The sequence below is a fragment of the Mirounga leonina genome, unplaced genomic scaffold (assembly GCF_011800145.1).
Source record: "Mirounga leonina isolate KUSES-001 unplaced genomic scaffold, KU_Mleo_1.0 Mir_454, whole genome shotgun sequence".
Classification (NCBI taxonomy): domain Eukaryota; kingdom Metazoa; phylum Chordata; class Mammalia; order Carnivora; family Phocidae; genus Mirounga; species Mirounga leonina.
Window position 1 is genome coordinate 3,996,724 of NW_023270763.1, and position 14,314 is coordinate 4,011,037.

The following is a 14,314-nucleotide window of genomic DNA, read 5'->3' on the forward strand; positions in this document are numbered from 1 at the left end:
AAAAAAAAAAAAGGTAATAAATAGAACACCCCAGAGGGGACCCTGATCTCCACGTGCAGAGTAGAACGAGCCGTCCACGAAGTAACAAGAGGCTTCACTGGCCAGGTCATCGCACGTGCTTCAAGGAGCAGACGGCCCTTTGTGCTAGGGCCCCACGAGACCAAGGTCCAGCCCCCCAACTCCAGCCAGTACACACCACTACCTGGAATCTGCTAACACAGCCAGGCGACTCCATAACTATTCCTCAAAGAGCTGTGGCTTTCTGGCCCTTCAATCCCACCACCAGGCTGCAGGTGTATCCCACACCCTACCCCTCAATCGGGGTGCCACCTCTAAGCCAAACTCACCTCAAAAGAAGAGGAACTGTCAGCAACCCCACCCCATCCGTTTCGAAGAAAACACCTGAACCTCTGACTCCTGTTCCCCAGAGCACAGGTAAGACCCTAAGGCAGTGCACTCAAAGGTCCAAGTCCCAGATGATAAACAGACACACATGTGCCCACAAGTACACACACATAGGCAGGAAGCAACAGATGGAAAGACACTAGTCAGAGTCCAGATCCCCATACCCAGGTCTGCAGATAAAATACCTTACACCACATTACAGGGACTCAAACCCAGACCTGTGGAGCACTGGGGAAGGGAATTCCGGGGTAAGCCAGAAGTCTCCCAGGTAAAATGGCTTTCCCTCCATTACCCCCCAAGCCACACAACAAGCAGGCGCAGAGAAAAGTGGGCTGAAACTGAGCATTCAGAGATAGAGGATGAGGTGCAGAGTGGACATGAAAGACGAACGTCTCACGGCTCCAAGGGCTGAGCTCAGGTACAGGGGCGTGGGAAAAGGGCCTGAGAGGACTCCAGGAGCATGGAAACTCTGGGGGCGCAGAGGCGGGGAAGAACTCTGGCGATCACGACTGCGGGGCTGGGAAAGGGATGGAAAACCCACGGGGAGAGAGCTTGTGCCTTCGCAACAGGGTGAGCACGGCCTGAGGGGCGGGACGAGGCAAGGATGGGGAAGGGGCAAGGTCGGGGTAGGGATGGGAAGGACCAGGCGAGGCCGAGGCCAGGGTCGGGGCAGGAAGGACCAAACGCGGCCGACGCCAGGGTTGGGGTGGAAAGGGCCAAGCGCGACCGGGGCAGGGGTCGAGGTCAGGGTGGGAAGCACAGAGCCGGGCCGTGGTCGGGACGGGAAGGATGGAGCGGGCCAGGGGGCTGGATGGAAAGGACGCAAGGGCGACCGAGGCGGGATGGGAAGGCCCGAGCGGAGCCAAGGCCGCGGGGCAGGAAGGAGAGCGGAGAGAGGCGCCGGCCGTACCTCTCCGGAGCTGGCCATGCCGAAGGCGGGCGGGGCCGCGGCCGCGGAAGCCGCAGCCCCAGGGCCTCCCCCTGGCCCGCCAGGGATGCTCAAAGCCGGCGCGTCCACGGCTCCACAGACACCCCGGCAGGGGGCGGGGCCTCCGGCCACTTCCGGCGCCTGGCGTACGCACTTCCGCTCGCCAGCCGGCGTGCCCTGCGGCGCCGCCATGTTGGGTGCGGCGCCGCTGCTGGGGCCCTGCTAGGGCGCGGGGTGAGCCCTGGAGGGCCCAGTCCGCCACAGCTGCGTCTCTGACCTGGGCTCCCCCTCCTCTGCTCCCTGCCCGCTCCTTTCCAGCCACACTGGTCTCCCCTTGCCGGCCTAGCACTCTCCTGCCTGCAGGCCTTGGCATTTGCGTCCCGGTGCCCGCAAATGTGCGAGAACCACGCGTCGACCACCCCGCAGCCAAGGGCATCACCTCCTCCCTGCCGTCCACACCCACCCCAAACTCACCCCTTATCTTGTATTTTTCTCCGTACCTCGATGCCCTGTCCGACCCACTGTGTCTTTTTCTTTTTTCTTTATGTCTTTTTTGTTCGTTTTGTTCTGTTCTCTCGCTGTCCTCAGCGGCAGGATTTTCAGGGAGCGAGGATGTTCCCTGACCGTCGTGGGCACTGAGTAAAGACGAACGTGTGGATGATGTGCCCTCACCCGTAACGCTTTGCGTGTAAAAACCATTCACGAATAAAAATCCGTGGGGAGGGCGCCTGGGTGGCTCAGTTGGTTAAGCGTCTGCCTTTCGGCTCAGGTCATGATCTCAGGGTCCTGGGATCGAGCCCCGCATCGGGCTCCCTGCTCTGCGGGAGGCCTGCTTCTCCCTCTCCCACTCCCCCTGCTTGTGTTCCCTCTCTCGCTGTGTCTCTCTCTGTCAAATAAATAAATAAAATCTTTAAAAAAAAAAAAAATCCGTGGGGAACACTCTGGGGTCAGCACGGATGCTATCTCCCCAGTGACCCTGAGCATGTATGTGTTTCCTGCGATTGCTGGAACAAAGTGCCACAACCTGGGGCGGGGGGTCGGATCTTAAACCACAGAAATGCATTCTCTCGCAGTTGTGGAGGCCAGAAGTAGGAAATGAAGATGTCGACTGGGCCATGCTCCAACGGCTCTAAGGAAGCGTCCCTTCTTGCTCATCCTGGCTCTGGGTGGTGGCCAGCAATCCTCGGAGTCCCTTGGCTTGCAGAGACATCACTCCCAAGTTCTGCCTCTGTCTTTGCAGGGCCATCTTCCTTTCTCTGTGTGTGTGTGTGTGTGTGTGTGCGCGCGTGCATGCATGTATCCTTTCTTATAAAGACACCAGTCGGGCGCCTGGGTGGCTCAGTCGTTGGGCATCTGCCTACGGCTCAGGTCATGATCCCGGAGTCCTGGGATCGAGCCCCGCATCGGGCTCCCTGCTCAGCAGGAGGCCTGCTTCTCCCTCTCCCACTCCCCCTGCTTGTGTTCCCTCTCTCGCTGTGTCTCTCTCTGTCAAATAAATAAATAAAATCTTTAAAAAATGATAATAATAAAAATAAAAAATAAAGACACCAGTCATGTTGGATTTAGGATCCACTTTAATTCAGCATGACCTTATCTTAAATAGTGACATCCAAAGAGCTTGTTTCCAAATAAGGCCTCATTCTGAGGTTCTGGGCAGACGTAAATCTTTGGGGGACACCTATTCAACCTAGCACATCAGGTTTCATATACTCTCCCTGGGCCTCATTTACCTCCCACCTCATTGGGTTGAGCCTGTTAGTAAAACCAAGAGGCCTTTGATGAGCTCCTTCTGTGGATGGACCATCCTTGGGGCAGGCACAGTCCTTGCCTCGAAGAGTTCGTGGCTTAGTCAACAGTTAAATACAACTTCAAGCATAATAAACATGAGTGTTAATGGAGGTGCCATTGTTTACTATCGAAGGCTTGACAATGGAGCCCGACTATGACCTAGGCAGGCATCGGGAGTTTCAGAAGGAGTTTCTCCTCCAGGCCTAACTCCTGACCCATTCCTCCTTTTCCCCTACAATCTGTAATCAGGTATGTTTTTCACTGTGGTGGAGGTGTTTATTTTCTGTCCCCCAGGGAAGAGGCCACTGTTGGGGAAGAGGCCACTGTTAGGCAAACAGGCTTGAGTGATGGAATGTAGAAAAGGCCCACAGTGACCCCCAGGCTGAATACAGACAGGCCCACCACGTGACCTACCTCGCCAATGGGCTACATACCACCCGGCACAGTTACCAAAAAAGGGAAAATGCCCTATGTCGCCATACCTCCTCATCTTCCCCAAACAGCCCTCACCCACTGCCTCCTGGCAGACAGTCTCTGCTTTGCTGTCCTGCCCTCCATTCCCTTGCAGGTGTATTCCATCAACTTCTGTCTCCTTTCTTTTGCCTCAGGTGAATTCTTTCAAAGTCTGTGCCACCGGTTTCCACATGATCTTCGCCCCACATCTGGGGGCCCCCATGCGATCAGGACAGACCCCACATTTAGACACCGCACCCCACTAGAACAGAGCTAGGCAATAACAGGCCCTCGATAAACCATTGTCAACGAAATGACTGATTACACGGGATGATCCATGTAAGTGTCCAACACAGAGGAGCGATTCACAAACTAACTCCTGGGATCCCACATTTCCCAGGTGTTCCAGTTCTGAGGAGCATTTGGTTGGAAATCACTGAGCGTGGGCTCCAGGCAACCAACGTGGAGAGTCAGTTCCAACACCTCACTGTTCTTACCCACTCAGGGGGGGCTCCAGGTTTGGGTGACACTTCCTCACAGTGCTCTCAGTGGCTCCTGATCCCAGAGCCCAGCCCTGCAGTGCCTGGCTGGCCCGAGCCGGGTCTGAGCACCTGGCCGTGGCTTCCCCAAAAACGTGGAGTAGAGGCTGGAAAGGATGCAGGGAAGGTGGTGATCTCTGCTATCTCCCATCCCCTCCAGTTCATCTAGATGTGGGGTCTGGAGAAAAGCTCTTTCCTAATATAAATGACAATGGCCAACCGTTCCCACATCGGTGCTTATTACTCACACTTTCCACATGGGACCTTGTTGGAAATGTCACTGAACCCTGGTGGGTAAGCCCTATTATTACCCATCTTGCAGAAGAGGACACAGGTCTGAGTGAGTAACAAAATTGGGATTGGAGTCCACGTCGTCTCTACTCCAGAACCCAGAGGCTTGGGAGAGGCAGAGAGAGCCCTCCAGTCCCACCTCCCTCAGTGTACTGCAGGGAGCAGAACCTCTGAGTCCCGGGAGGCTGCAGGGAGGGACGAATGGAGCCCGCTGAAGGTGGTCAAGGCAGGGAGACGCCCACCGGGAGAGCCTCCACGCCAGCCCCAGTGCCAAAGTCCTCACCTTTGAGAGCACCTCATCCCACCAGAAGAGTTTTTGAAGGAGCCATACCTTCCCTAAGCTCCTCCCACTGCAGCCAGAATGACCTTTTATTTTATTTTTAAAGATTTTATTGGGGCTCCTGGGTGGCTCAGTCATTAAGCGTCTGCCTTCGGCTCAGGTCATGGTTCCGGGATCCTGGGATTGAGCCCCACATCGGGCTCCCTGCTCCACGGGAAGCCTGCTTCTCCCTCTCCCACTCCCCCTGCTTGTGTTCCCTCTCTCGCTGTGTCTTTCTCTGTCAAATAAGTTAATTAATTAATTTTTTAAAAAAGATTTTATTTATTTGGGCGCCTGGGTGGCTCAGTCGTTAAGTGTCTGTCTTCGGCTCAGGTCATGATCCCAGAGTCCTGGAATCGAGTCCCGCATCGGGCTCCTTGCTCAATGGGAGTCGGGTTCTCCCTCTCCCTCAGCCCCTGCTTTGTCCCCTCTCTCTCTGTGTCTCTCTCTGTCGAATAAATAAATAAAATCTTTAAAAAAAATAAATAAAGATTTTATTTATTTGAGAAAGAGGGAGAGAGAGCACAAGTGGGGGTATGGGGGAGAAGGAGAGGGAGAAGCGGACTCTCCACTGAGCACAGAGCCCAACGTGGGGCTCCACGCAGGGCTTGATCCCAGGATCCCAAGATCATGACAGGAGCTGAAGTCAGACGCTTAACCTACTGAGCCACCCACGTGCCCCCAGAATGACCTTTTAAAACGGTGCGTGCAGAGGTGAAAAGTGACTTTCACAGAGGAAACCTGCACACAGATGTTTATTGCAACTTTATTCATAATTTCTAAAACTTAGAAACAACCACGATGGCCTTTGGTAAGTGATGAATAAACTGTAGTCCATCCAGACAATGGAATATATATTTTTAAGCTTTTATTTTTAAGTAATCTCTACACCCAACACGGGGCTCAAACCCACAACCCCCAGATCAAGAGTCGCATGCTCCACTGACTGAGCCAGCCAGGCGCCCCCAGACGGTGGAAAATTACTCAGCACTAAAAATAAGTAATCTATCAAGCCATGAAAAGACATGGAGAAACCTTAAATGTATGTTATTAAGTGAAAGAAGCCAATCTGAAAAGGCTGCATATGGTACGATTCCAACTGTACATTTTGGAAAAGGCAAAACTTTGGAGTCACGAAAAGAATCAGTGGTTTCCAGGGGTCAGGGAAAGGGAGAGCTGAACAGCTGGAGCACAGAGGATTTTTTAGGCAGTGAAATGACTCTGTGATACTATAAGGATGGATGCGTGTCAAAACCCATGCAATGAAAACACCAAACCCAGGGCGCCTGGGTGGTTCAGTCGGTTGGGGGTCCAGGCCCTTGATTTCAGCTCAGGTCCTGATCTCAGGGTCGTGAGTTCAAGCCCCGCATTGGGCTCCAGCGTGGAGCCTGCTTAAAAAATTAATAAATAAATAAAAACTCCAAAAAACACCAAACCCATACAGTATAAGCACCAAGAGCAAACCCTAACATAAACTGCGGATTCTGGGTGACAATGATATGTCGGTGTAGGTTCATCAGTGGTAACAAACGCATCATTCTGGTGTGGGATGTTGATGGGTGGGGGAGGCTGTGCACATGTGGGGGCCGCAGGTACATGAGAAATCTCTGCGCCTTCCTCTCAATTTTGCTGTGAACCTAAAACTGCTCTAAGAATTAAAGACTATTAATATTTTTGTGTTGAGTATAGTTGACACACAATGTTCCATTAGTTTCAGGTGTAAAAAAAAAATCTCTTCATTTTTTAAAATATTTTATTTTTAAGTCGTCTCTACACCCAGTGTGGGGTTCGAATGTACAACCCCGAGATCGAGAGTCGCACGCTCTACCCACTGAGCCAGCCAAGGGCTCCTGAATTCTTCATTTTAATGAATTTAAATTTAAATGGCTGTGTGTGGGCCAGTGGCCCCTATGGGACGCGACCATAAGCTCCATGAGGGCAAATAGAAGTTGAATGATGAATGACTGAGTGAATAAGCATCAAGCACTTGGCAGGGGTCTCTGGATGGTTCCAGCCCCCATGTGCCTTGGGTGATTCCGGGCCAGAGCAGATGTTCAAACCTCACCACCGCCACCTCTGAGCTGTGTAACCCTCTGAGCCCGTTTCCCACAAGGAAGATGACTGCCCTGTGACCGTGAACTTCCCTGGGTCCTCACCACCAGGATCCAGGAAGAAATATGAGGATGAAGGGGAGGAACTGAGCCCCTCCACTTACCAGGATTCCCCTCCCCTCAGAGTGGCCTGTTGGGACGCAGTTCTCTCCAGGCAGGGCTGCCTTGCAGAGGAGGGACATTCCGGTGAGAGGAAGGTGAGCCTCAGTGTCAGGGCCACCCCACGGGGGAGCCAGCCACCTGAGAAAGCAGGGAGCTTCCTGTCCCAGGGTAGGGCAAGCTGCAGAGGGGGCTGGGGGTCCGCATGGCGGTGTGAGCCTTGAGGCCCGTTGATCTGCCAGGCTTCAAAGGCGTTAGGGTCCAGCTTTCTCACAGAAGGTCAGCGACCCGGGGCCAGCCAGCCACTGTGCTCTCGGCCGCGGACTCGAAACGGGTGCACGGAGGAAGGCAGGAAGCAATGTGGCATCCTCTGAGCTAGCCTGGCAGGGTTGGGCTTCCTGGTGCGAGGCCTTTGCTCCAAGCTGGGCAGCAGATGGCTAGCTGCGCCCGGGAGGGAAGGAGAAGGGCCTAAAGGACTCTCCAGGCCAAACCTGTGTGTCTCAGCTGCACTTCCAGGGCCCTTCAAAGGAAAGGATCGATGGGGCACCTGCTCACAACCCACTCTTAGGTGTTACTGGTGTTCCCATTGCTCAGACAGGTACGTGGATGGTGATGTGACTTCCCAACACCACTTACATAAGACAGATGGCCCCAGTCACCCCCCCGTTCCGCCTCGGGATTGTGTCGTCATTCGCCCGGTCTCCGTTCCTGGTCAGTCCATGCCTCTGTCCGCGACGTGCAAGCCCACAGTTCCGTCTGCCCAGCCCTCCCCCAGAAAGCCTTCTCTGTCCTGCTCCAGAGCGACAGCTCCCCACTCCCCAGTCGGCCGGCTTCAGGGTCCTTTATTTTGCTTTTCGTTCAAAAGAGACAAAATGATGAGTGCTTTCCTTCCTCCTTTTTAAATCTGTATTTCTTAGTTGTTGGGTTTTTTGGTTTTTTCTCCCCAGTTTTATGGAGGTGCAATGTGCTGGTTTCAGTGTGGGTGTGGACCTGCAACACCACCCCCCAACCAACATCATGAGCACCTGCATCCCCCTGGGGTCCCACATCCTTCCTCATACACAGCCTCTGCTCTTCCTCTTCCTTGTCACAATCAGTCATTGTGCCTTCACTTGGTGGCCTGATACTATGTTTCCCTGCTACACTGGGTGCCTCATGCGGGCAGGAAGCACATCTGCTTTCTTCTCCAATGCACCCCCAGACCCTGGCACGCTGCCTGGTACAAAGGGTGGTTGGATAGAGGAAGGAAGGAGGGAGGGAAGGCAGGCCCAGGATACGCCAAGCCCTCAATCAATGCTTGTGAAATGAGTGAGAGGCCCAAGGTGGAAGCTTGCAGCACGGAGTCCAGGGCTTATCACCGCCCCTGAATGGGATCAAGAGCTGGAACTGGCCTGGGTGGGGGGGGGTGTGGTGGTGGGGGGGGGGGACTTCCATTTCAGCCCTTGCTGCCCGGGCCCCTAAGACGGAAGCATCCTGCGCTCACTGCCGTCCCATCTGCTCCAGGCCAGTTGCCCAGTTGCGTGCAGGTCAGGGAGGTAGCCCAGGGCCCCCGAGGGAACAAGACTGCCTCCGGAGCCCACACCACACCCCCGCTGGGGTGGGTTATGTACTGAACTGCCAAGGTGAGCTCAGGGGGGATCGGTCACAAGTTCCTGTTTAGTTTTGGAAGGTCTTAGAACAGTCTCCTTCCCACTGACTTGAGACAGGCACCTTGCACTGAGTAAAATGACTTGCGTCCCTCCCAACCTGCCACAACTCTGTGAGACTCTAAGGCACATCCTGCCCACGTGAGGGTCTCTGCTCATCCGTAAGATGGGAGGCAGTGGGCCACCATATTCCCAAGGGCCACAGCTGAATGCTCCAGGGAGCCCTGGGTCAATGGAGGGAGGGGCGGGCCCCCTCCAGGCCTCAAATCTGGACTGACTTGCGTTGGATTCTGGACCTTACTCCCTCTGGATAGAGGGCAAGGGGCCCCCTGCATGCGAGTCCTCCTCCTTTCCCCAGTCACAGCTTCTCGCAGAGGGCAGGCAGGCCAGCCTTGGAGCACCGCATTGTAAGTCAGAAACTGACCTCCAGTGCCAGGTAGACCCTGCCCCCCAGGAGCCCAGACCCTGCAGGCCCTTGGGAGTAGGCCAAGCCTGCACTTGAAAACCAGGCCCTGAGTGCACAGTAAGGTACCCGTCACAAGGAAGATTCCAGAACCTGGGCAAGCCTCCCCCAGAGCCAACTGGAACATTCTCTGCCAATCTGACATGCCCCCATCCCAGGCCCTGGACACCACCAGGGAGCTGCCCTGCACAATCCTAGCAAGGGCTTTCTTTGGCTGTGTGGGAACCATCACTCCAGTGAGCTAGTAGTCAAGGTGGGTCCCCACCCTCAGCCTCAGGGTCTGTGTCCCAAGCCCATCAGGATGACAAAAACGTTGTGGCCTAGGAAGCCCCACTCCAAAAGGACACCAAGTTCAGGTGCCCCAGTGCCTCAGGAGGTATGGCACCTGGACCACCTGACTCTCCTTTCCACATAGCCCAGGTGTCCCACTTTCCTGAAGCATCCAGACCTCAGAACTTAGAAATAGGGGACATAAGACAGGTAAAGGGCCGGGCCCCTTATTTCCTTCTATCCATCTCCCACCCTAGGACTATCCGATGTCAGGGCTCGACACACCTCAGACCCCCTTCCCTTTTGAGGTAGGAATAGCTTGGTCCCTGCTACCCCAAACCCTTCTCCCCAACACCCAAAAAGCCACATTCTCCTTTTCTTTAAGGTGTGCACTTTATTGAACTGGTCTCAAGTCAGTGTACAGGAAAGCCCCGGCTGCCTCCGTGCCTCAACCCCTCTTCCTAGGGAGACCAAAAGCCTTCATAAATCTTAAATTGAAGGGGACAAAAAAAGGGGGGCCATGATGGCAGACCATTCAAAATAAAACAAAAAGAACAAGTATTAAGGCGAAGATTAAAAAAAATTTGGACTACATAATTTACACAAAAGCAATTCTATCACCCTCCCCTGTGTGGACTCGGGCGAGGACTGGCCCTTCTCCTCAGGGAGAAATGGAGTGGCTTTTGGGAAGGCAAGGGACTTCCTGTAACAATGCATCTCACGATATTTGGAATGACTATTTAAAAAAAAAAAAAAACAATGTACAATCAAAGTCCTCGGCCACATTGTAGAACTTTGGGGATGCTCGCTCCAACCAACTGCTGTCACCTTCACCGTTCCAGTTTTTAAATCCTGAGTCAAGCGCCAAAAAAATAACCAAAAAAAAAAAAAAAGAAAAAGAAAAAAATCCAAAAACAAAAAAAACAATTAAAAAACCAAATAAAGCCATGCCAATCTCATCTCGTTTTCTGCGCAAGTTAGGTTTGTCAAGAAAGGGTGTAACGCAACTGAAGTAACAGTCCGCCTAGAAGCATTTGCGGTGGACGATGGAGGGGCCGGACTCGTCGTACTCCTGCTTGCTGATCCACATCTGCTGGAAGGTGGACAGCGAGGCCAGGATGGAGCCTCCAATCCACACAGAGTACTTGCGCTCAGGGGGGGCGATGATCTGGAGGAGGAAGGAGACAGTTAGCATGAAGATCCTGGACCCTGCAGCCCTGAAGGAGGGGCACGCCCACAGGAGCCACCCAACGCGCCCAGGCCGGCCAAGTGCCCCCCACCTTGATCTTCATTGTGCTGGGCGCCAGGGCTGTGATCTCCTTCTGCATCCTGTCGGCAATGCCGGGGTACATGGTGGTCCCACCGGACAGCACCGTGTTGGCGTAGAGGTCCTTGCGGATGTCGACATCACACTTCATGATGGAGTTGAAGGTAGTTTCGTGGATGCCACAGGATTCCATGCCTAAGAGGAAACAAGCAAAACTTGGCTTCCGGGAGTGGCCACAGGGTTACCCCCCGCGGCAGGGGAAGGCAGGCGGGCTCACTTACCCAGGAAGGAAGGCTGGAAGAGCGCCTCCGGGCAGCGGAACCGCTCGTTGCCGATGGTGATGACCTGCCCGTCGGGCAGCTCGTAGCTCTTCTCCAGGGAGGAGGAGGAGGCCGCCGTGGCCATCTCCTGCTCGAAGTCCAGGGCCACATAACACAGCTTCTCCTTGATGTCACGCACGATTTCCCGCTCGGCGGTGGTGGTGAAGCTGTAGCCACGCTCCGTGAGGATCTTCATGAGGTAGTCCGTCAGGTCCCGGCCAGCCAGGTCCAGACGCAGGATGGCATGGGGCAGGGCGTACCCCTCGTAGATGGGCACAGTGTGGGTGACCCCGTCCCCGGAGTCCATCACGATGCCAGTGGTGCGGCCAGAAGCGTACAGGGACAGCACAGCCTGGATGGCCACGTACATGGCCGGGGTGTTGAAGGTCTCGAACATGATCTGTAGGGAGAAGAGCCAGGTCACGCTTGGGGAAACCACCAGAGAGGATCAGGCCAGACTGGGGACATGCAGAAAAGTGCAAGGAACACAGCTAAATGTGCCGGGGATCCCGGGAGGGGGATTCACTTCAGACCTATTGTGCACCTACTGAATACACACTCCAAGGCCACTCGACACCAGCCTCATCGGCTTGGTCACACGAGCCAGTGTTAGTACCTACAACCCACAGCACTTTATAACCTCAAACACCTAATCAGAAAGGCAAACACCAGAAAGATTCCGTCTGGGAAAAAGCAAATAGAACCTGCAGAGTTCCAAAGGAGACTCAGGTCAGAGAAGAAAGTCCTAGGAGAATGGCAGAAGAAAGAACACGTGAGACAGGGCGTGGCACAGAAGAGCAAGAAAGGATGGGGTGGCCGCCCAAAAAAGGCCAGCGGGGCCACTGACCTGGGTCATCTTCTCACGGTTGGCCTTGGGGTTCAGGGGGGCCTCGGTCAGCAGCACGGGGTGCTCCTCGGGGGCCACGCGCAGCTCGTTGTAGAAGGTGTGGTGCCAGATCTTCTCCATGTCGTCCCAGTTGGTGACGATACCGTGCTCGATAGGGTACTTGAGGGTCAGGATGCCCCGCTTGCTCTGGGCCTCGTCACCCACGTAGGAGTCCTTCTGGCCCATGCCCACCATCACGCCCTGCGGAGGGAGGGGCGAGGCGCCCTGAGCACCGGCCCGGGGCCGCGGACCGCCACCCCGAAGGCCAAAGGCCAGCCCCCCCCCCGCGAGGAGACGCCCCATCTACCCCGCCCACCCCAGGTCAGACCGGCGCCCTACCTGGTGCCGGGGGCGCCCCACGATGGAGGGGAAGACGGCCCGGGGGGCGTCGTCGCCCGCGAAGCCGGCTTTGCACATGCCGGAGCCGTTGTCGACCACGAGCGCAGCGATATCGTCATCCATGGCGAACTGCGAGGCGAGGCGAGCCGGGCCTTGAGCCGGGGGTCGGGTGGGGCCGCCCCCGCCCAGCCCACTTCCGGCGCGCCGCGGCCTCGCGCCGCCAGGGGGCGCCGGCGCACGCCCACATTGGGGACAAAGGCGGCCGGGCCGGCAGCGTTATTACCATAAAAGGCAAACGCTCATCGGAGGCGGCGCCGCGGCGCGCGGCAGGAAGCCAGGCCCCCGCCCCCTCCCCACCCGCGGCTGGCTCCGCCCCCGTCCTGTTCAAAAAAAGCGCCGGCCGGGCTGGCGGGCGGCGGCCACGCCCGCGGGAGCCGGCGGCGCGGGGAGGAAGTGCGCGCAGGCGCCCTCGCGCCGCGGCGACCCCACCCCTTCCGGCCGGCCGCACCGCCCTCGCCCCGGCCGCGGCTCCCGGCCCGAGCGCGCACGCGCACGCGCAGCCGCGTCCCCAGCCCCCACCCGGCCGGCCGGCGCACCCGCCGCGCCCACCCGCCCCGCCACCCGGCCGCCCGAGCGAGCCCGCCCGCTCGGACAAAGGCCCGCGGCCGCCTCGGCCCGGATTGCATGCAGCACGCCGGGGGCGCGCGGGGCGAGCGCAGTCCCGCCCGAGCGAGGAGGGGAGCGCCAGCCCCACCGCCCGTACAGCCGGCGGCTCTCTCCCGGCGCGGGGCCGGAGGAAGCGGCGGCGGCGCGGTGCTGCAGCGCGCCCCGGGCCGGGAGCCTACCTGGGGGAGGTGTAAACCGGCGGTGGCAGCGGCGGAGCGGCGAGGGCGAGGGGCCTGTGCTCGCGGGGTGGACGCGGTCTCGGCGGTGGCTGCGCGTCGCGCCGCCGGGTTTTATAGGGCGCCGCCGCGGCCGCTCGAGCCATAAAAGGCAACTTTCGGAACGGCGCGCGCTGATTGGCCCCGCGCCGCTCACTCACCGGCCTCGCAGCACAGTGCAGCATTTTTTTACCCCCTCTCCCCTCCTTTTGCAAAAAAAAAAAAATAAGAGAGAGAGAGAGAGAACGAGCCGGGCTGGGAGAGAGCGAGAGCGAGATTGAGGAAGAGGAGGAGGGAGAGAGTTTTGGCGTTGGCCGCCCTTAGGTGCTGGGTCCGTGGGCCGCCGCCCCGCTGGGCAATGCCTGATCCGGCCTCTCTCGTGTTCTCCACCCCAGGACCCTCCGGGTGTGGGCATCACATGAGCAGTGAGCGCCCCGGTGGGCAAGGGTCAGCACGGATGTGAGGGTCCCCGGTTTCTGTGGGTGCATGCTTAAGGAGCAGTTGCAGGGGAAGCATTGGTCCACATTAACTCCACTGCCCAGAAAGCCTGGATTGGGGAGGTGGAGGGGCCTCTGGCTGGGGGTGCTCAGCTTGCTAACTGAGGGGCATTACTACTCAGACACCTGGGGCAGAAGGGTATGGTGTGGTGTGGGGGAGCCAGGGGGCTTGTGGCCACTTAACGGGGTTCTCGGGCCCCAGAGACAGGACAGGCATCCAGAGCAAGAGGCTGGAAATTCCCTGTGAAGAGGGCCCCAAGCCTCCCCCTGCTGCAGGCCTGGCCAGAGGTGGGCTCTGTAGAACAGAGAAACTGTTCCCGTGGAGCCAGGCTGCCTCCAGGAGCTGCCTGGTCACACCCAGCCGAGCCGTTAGCCCATGACCCAGGCAGCTGCTGGGCGAAGGCAGGCAGGGCTGCTCAGCGCAGCTCTGGGGCCCACCATCCATCGTCTGTCTGTCATGGGCAGCCACAGCTGAACTTCTGTCCTGGACCATCTGGAGCCTGCCAAGGACCCTTAATGCCCCAGAGATGAGTTAGCTCAAGGGCGGCGGGATGGCAGGGACAGTAGTTGAAGACCTGCTGCCCCCAGAGGAGACCCTCTCCTTGTCACCCTTTCCTGCCCTGGGTCCCTCCACCAAACATTGGGCAAGATCTGGGTGCCCGGGAGTGTTCTGGGTGGTTCCCTGCTCTGAGAGCTGCCAGTCTGGCAGGCAGATCCTGTACCCAGATGGTGGCCAACGATGATAGTGTGTGGCAGACAGAAGCCCAGGGCTTGGGGGACCCCAGAAGGACGTCTGGCTCAGCCTAGAAGAC

At 57.1% G+C, this 14,314-nt stretch overlaps 2 protein-coding genes across 4 annotated transcripts in view; both read right to left on the reverse strand.

The window, feature by feature from the left end:
- The window catches only part of FBXL18 (F-box and leucine rich repeat protein 18), a 47,304-nt gene extending 45,505 nt beyond the window's left edge, over window positions 1-1,799 (reverse strand). The window contains exon 1 of one of the 3 annotated variants that reach the window (XM_034988305.1): window positions 1,316-1,799. In XM_034988305.1, the coding sequence (XP_034844196.1) occupies window positions 1,316-1,525 (210 nt within the window). In that variant the 5' untranslated portion in view covers window positions 1,526-1,799. The remainder of the gene's footprint in view (window positions 1-1,315) is intronic. The other 2 variants (XM_034988304.1, XM_034988306.1) reach the window with 2 other exon arrangements.
- Window positions 1,800-9,686: 7,887 nt separating this feature from the next.
- ACTB (actin beta) lies at window positions 9,687-13,064 on the reverse strand. Its single transcript, XM_034988307.1, has 6 exons — window positions 12,970-13,064; window positions 12,125-12,253; window positions 11,747-11,986; window positions 10,861-11,299; window positions 10,593-10,774; window positions 9,687-10,480 (listed from the first exon to the last, which is right to left on the reverse strand). Exons 2-6 carry the CDS (start codon window positions 12,245-12,247, stop codon window positions 10,337-10,339), a joined length of 1,128 nt encoding a protein of 375 aa, XP_034844198.1. The 5' UTR covers window positions 12,248-12,253; window positions 12,970-13,064; the 3' UTR covers window positions 9,687-10,336.
- Between the last annotated feature and the right edge of the window lie 1,250 nt (window positions 13,065-14,314).